Source organism: Haliotis rufescens, unplaced genomic scaffold (genome assembly GCF_023055435.1).
Source record: "Haliotis rufescens isolate VD_foot unplaced genomic scaffold, xgHalRufe1.0.p SCAF_22, whole genome shotgun sequence".
Taxonomy (NCBI): domain Eukaryota; kingdom Metazoa; phylum Mollusca; class Gastropoda; order Lepetellida; family Haliotidae; genus Haliotis; species Haliotis rufescens.
The window spans coordinates 3,084,608-3,090,283 of NW_025963913.1; the positions used below are offsets into that span (position 1 = coordinate 3,084,608).

Here is a 5,676-nt window from a genome sequence, read left to right on the forward strand (position 1 = left end):
GCACAGTGAATCGTGGTCTATAGGTTCACACACCTATCAGTGTACACAACAAACCTCATGCCATACAGACATAGGTAGTTAGACGCCATACAGACATAGGTAGTTAGACGCCATACAGATATAGGTAGTTTGATGCCATACAGACATAGGTAGTCGGATGCCATACAGACATAGGTAGTTGGATGCCATACAGACATAGATAGTTGGATGGCATACAGACATAGGTAGTTGGATGCCTTACAGACATAGGTAGTTGGATGCCATACAGACATAGGTAGTTGGATACCATACAGACATAGGTAGTTGGATGCCATACAGACATAGGTAGTTGGATGCCATACATACATAGGTAGTTGGATGCCATACAGACATAAGTAGTTGGATGCCATACAGACAAAGGTAGTTGGATGCCATACAGACATAGGTAGTTGGATGCCATACAGACATAGGTAGTTGGATGGATGCCATAAAGACATAGGTAGTTGGATGCCATAAAGACATAGCTAGTTGGATGCCATACAGACATAGCTAGTTGGATGCCATACAGACATAGATAGTTGGATGCCATACAGACATAGCTAGTTGGATGCTATACATACATAGATAGTTGGATGCCATACAGACATAGGTAGTTGGATGGATGCAATACAGACATAGCTAGTTGGATGCCATACAGACATAGATAGTTGGTTGCCATACAGACATAGCTAGTTGGATGACATACGGACATATGGAGTTGGATGCCATACAGACATAAGTAGTTGGATGGATGCCATACAGACATAGGTAGTTGGATGCCTTACAGACATAGGTAGTTTGATGGATGCCATACAGACATAGGTAGTTGGATGCCATACAGAGATAGGTAGTTGGATGCCATACAGAGATAGGTAGTTGGATGCCATACAGACATAGGAAGTTGGATGCAATAAAGACATAGGTAGTTTGATGGATGCCATACAGACATAGGTAGTTGGATGCCATACAGACATAGGTAGTTGGATGGATGCAATACAGACATAGGTAGTTGGATGCAATACAGACATAGGTAGTTGGATGCCATACAGACATAGGTAGTTGGATACCATACAGACATAGGTAGTTGGATGCCATACAGACATAGGTAGTTGGATGCCATACATACATAGGTAGTTGGATGCCATACAGACATAGGTAGTTGGATGCCATACAGACAAAGGTAGTTGGATGCCATACAGACATAGGTAGTTGGATGCCATACAGACATAGGTAGTTGGATGGATGCCATAAAGACATAGGTAGTTGGATGCCATAAAGACATAGCTAGTTGGATGCCATACAGACATAGCTAGTTGGATGCCATACAGACATAGATAGTTGGATGCCATACAGACATAGCTAGTTGGATGCTATACATACATAGATAGTTGGATGCCATACAGACATAGGTAGTTTGATGCCATAGACATAGGTAGTTGGATGGATGCAATACAGACATAGGTAGTTGGATGCCATACAGACATAGGTAGTTGGATGACATACGGACATATGGAGTTGGATGCCATACAGACATAAGTAGTTGGATGGATGCCATACAGACATAGGTAGTTGGATGCCTTACAGACATAGGTAGTTTGATGGATGCCATACAGACATAGGTAGTTGGATGCCATACAGAGATAGGTAGTTGGATGCCATACAGAGATAGGTAGTTGGATGCCATACAGACATAGGAAGTTGGATGCAATAAAGACATAGGTAGTTTGATGGATGCCATACAGACATAGGTAGTTGGATGCCATACAGACATAGGTAGTTGGATGGATGCAATACAGACATAGGTAGTTGGATGCAATACAGACATAAGTAGTTGGATGCCATACAGACATAGGTAGTTGGATGCCATACAGACATAGGTAGTTGGATGCCATAGACATAGGTAGTTGGATGGATGCAATACAGACATAGGTAGTTGGATGCAATAAAGACATAGGAAGTTTGATGGATGCAATACAGACATAGGTAGTTGGATGCCATACAGACATAGGTAGTTGGATGCCATACATACATAGGGAGTTGGATGCCATACAGACATAGGGAGTTGGATGCCATACAGACATAGGTAGTTGGATGCCATACAGACATAGGTAGTTGGATGCCATACAGACATAGGTAGTTGGATGCCATACCTACATAGGGAGTTGGATGCCATACAGACAGATAGTTGGATGCCATGCAGACATAGGTAGTTGGATGCAATACAGACAAAGGTAGTTGGATGCCATACAGACATAGGTAGTTGGATGCCATACAGACATAGGTAGTTGGATGGATGCCATAAAGACATAGGTAGTTGGATGCCATAAAGACATAGCTAGTTGGATGCCATACAGACATAGCTAGTTGGATGCCATACAGACATAGATAGTTGGATGCCATACAGACATAGCTAGTTGGATGCTATACATACATAGATAGTTGGATGCCATACAGACATAGGTAGTTTGATGCCATAGACATAGGTAGTTGGATGGATGCAATACAGACATAGGTAGTTGGATGCCATACAGACATAGGTAGTTGGATGACATACGGACATATGGAGTTGGATGCCATACAGACATAAGTAGTTGGATGGATGCCATACAGACATAGGTAGTTGGATGCCTTACAGACATAGGTAGTTTGATGGATGCCATACAGACATAGGTAGTTGGATGCCATACATACATAGGGAGTTGGATGCCATACAGAGATAGGTAGTTGGATGCCATACAGACATAGGAAGTTGGATGCAATAAAGACATAGGTAGTTTGATGGATGCCATACAGACATAGGTAGTTGGATGCCATACAGACATAGGTAGTTGGATGGATGCAATACAGACATAGGTAGTTGGATGCAATACAGACATAGGTAGTTGGATGCCATACAGACATAGGTAGTTGGATGACATACGGACATATGGAGTTGGATGCCATACAGACATAAGTAGTTGGATGGATGCCATACAGACATAGGTAGTTGGATGCCATACAGACATAGGTAGTTGGATGCCATAGACATAGGTAGTTGGATGGATGCAATACAGACATAGGTAGTTGGATGCAATAAAGACATAGGAAGTTTGATGGATGCCATACAGACATAGGTAGTTGGATGCCATACAGACATAGGTAGTTGGATGCCATACATACATAGGGAGTTGGATGCCATACAGACATAGGGAGTTGGATGCCATACAGACATAGGTAGTTGGATGCCATACAGACATAGGTAGTTGGATGCCATACAGACATAGGTAGTTGGATGCCATACCTACATAGGGAGTTGGATGCCATACAGACAGATAGTTGGATGCCATGCAGACATAGGTAGTTGGATGCAATACAGACATAGGTAGTTGGATGGATGCAATACAGACAGGTAGTTGGATGCCATACTGACATAGGTAGTTGGATGACATACGGACATATAGAGTTGGATGCCATACAGACATAAGTAGTTGGATGGATGCCATACAGACATAGGTAGTTGGATGGATGCCATACAGACAAAGGTAGCTGGATGCCATACAAACATAGGTAGTTGGATGCCATACAGACAAAGCTAGTTGGATGCCATACAGACATAGCTAGTTGGATGCCATACAGACATAGCTAGTTGGATGCCATACAGACATAGGTAGTTGGATGGATGCAATACAGACATAGCTAGTTGGATGCCATACAGACATAGATAGTTGGATGCCATACAGACATAGCTAGTTGGATGGATGCAATACAGACATAGGTAGTTGGATGCCATACAGACATAGGTAGTTGGATGCCATACGGACATATGGAGTTGGATGCCATACAGACATAAGTAGTTGGATGGATGTCATACAGACATATGTAGTTGGATGCCATACAGACATAGGTAGTTGGATGCCATACAGACAAAGCTAGTTGGATGCCATACAGACATAGATAGTTGGATGCCATACAGACATAGGTAGTTGGATGGATGCCATACAGACATAGCTAGTTTGATGCCATACAGACATAGATAGTTGGATGCCATACAGACATAGGTAGTTGGATGCCATACAGACATAGCTAGTTGGATGCCATACAGACATAGCTAGTTTGACACCATACATACATAGGTAGTTGGATGCCATACAGACATAGGTAGTTGGATGCCATACAGACATATATAGCTAGTTGGATGCCACCCAGACAGACTTCAACTTTCTTTCCCACCAAACTGCCTTACCTCTAATGTTGGGAGGGAATACAACCAGGCAGTGCTTCATAACTTGTGCGAAGGGTCACTAATTGCCTGGCGGAGTTGGAATTTGATATGTAGGCATTCAAAATATAAATAAAAGAATTCAAAATCTCCAGAAAGCCAATTGGGGTCCATCTTCAGCCTTATAAAACATCAACACACTTTAAACAGGCAAAATATGATAAACGGGTTTTGTTTAATTTCTGTGTTTCTAAAAGATAATAATATGTTGAATAAATACATGTTCACCGCGTAACTGTATATCAGAGACACACTTGTGCCGGCGATGCGAGCGGCTTGAAAACAAACAGATATGCCCATATTTCTATCAAGTACACCTTGGCATGTTTTAACTCGTTAACCAAAAGTTGAGTTAACTTATATCTTGCAACAAGTCGGTGGGGAAATTTACGTTTCTCATACTGAAGACCTTGGTTCGAATTTCTATATGAGTACAATTTGTGAAGTCCATGGCTGGTGTCCGGTGCGAAAAAAGTGTTAGTATCGACTAACTCACTCCTATCCCCGCTATAAGGACGGGTATTGTATCTATACCGCTGGCAGCCATGTTCTATGTATGAAGTTTCAAACATCAGTTGTGTCGTTTAACGTTTAAAAGAGCGGATGTTGGACAGGGATATATATTAACTCGCGAAACTGTTAAATGTTACCAACGTATTTTATTTTTGCATAAACTAGAGAAACGTATTCCTTGACACGTGCAAGTGTGCGGATGATATATGGAAATAACACTGAATATTGTTTAAGGCCGCAGGTAGCAATTTTAACGTTACATCCAAGCGACCTGAAAGTGATCGCGTCTGGACCAGGCAAACCAATAGCGGGAGCAATGTCCCACAAAATAACCACCTGTCATTTCAAATGACAAACTTTTGGTAGCAGAGATTTATTCTACCTCGCAATCCCTAGGGGGTCCTGACAGGACTCGTGAACCGTTGGAATGAGGGCGACAATATAGAATGTTTGCGACTTGTCCACGGGTTAGTTGGTTTGTAGGTTTGTTGTTTAACGCCGCACTCAGCAATATTCCAGCTACATGACGGCGGTCTGTAAATAATCGAGTCTGGACCAGACAATCTAGTGATTGACGTCATGAGCATCGATCCACGCAATTGGGATCGATAACATGCATCAACCAAGTCAGCGAGCCTGACCACCCGATCCCGTTAGTCGCCTTTTACGACAAGCATAGTCGCTTTTTACAGCAAGCATGGGTTGCTAAAGACTTTTTCTTACCCGGAATCTTCACGGGTCTCACCCCTAATGGGATGTCCTCAGATCTTGTTCAGCGATAGCGAGAACTAAGAGCTGATTTTAATGATATAGGACATTGTGAAATAGGTGGATTATCTTAACGAACTATTTAACCCTACTATTTCAATAAATGTACAAATCGAACC

The 5,676-nt window shown here is 42.2% G+C and overlaps 1 protein-coding gene across 1 annotated transcript; it reads right to left on the reverse strand.

Annotated features, from left to right (window-relative positions):
* Positions 1-715: 715 nt before the first annotated feature.
* Positions 716-5,394, reverse strand: LOC125383212. The gene is made up of 2 exons (XM_048401433.1): positions 2,523-5,394; positions 716-2,168 (listed from the first exon to the last, which is right to left on the reverse strand). The coding sequence occupies exons 1-2, from the start codon at positions 2,630-2,632 to the stop codon at positions 1,328-1,330; spliced, it is 951 nt and encodes a 316-aa protein (XP_048257390.1). The 5' UTR covers positions 2,633-5,394; the 3' UTR covers positions 716-1,327.
* Positions 5,395-5,676: the final 282 nt, after the last annotated feature.

What these genes read in the sequence shown, in the direction of transcription:
- LOC125383212 (XM_048401433.1), bottom strand. Translation starts at nt 2,632, where the DNA reads ATGTCTGTATGGCATCCATCCAACTACTTATGTCTGTATGGCATCCAA. An exon ending in GCATCCAACTACCTATGTCT is followed by an intron (nt 2,169 to 2,522) that starts GTATTGCATCCA and finishes CTCCCTATGTAG; the next exon opens with GTATGGCATCCAACTACCTA.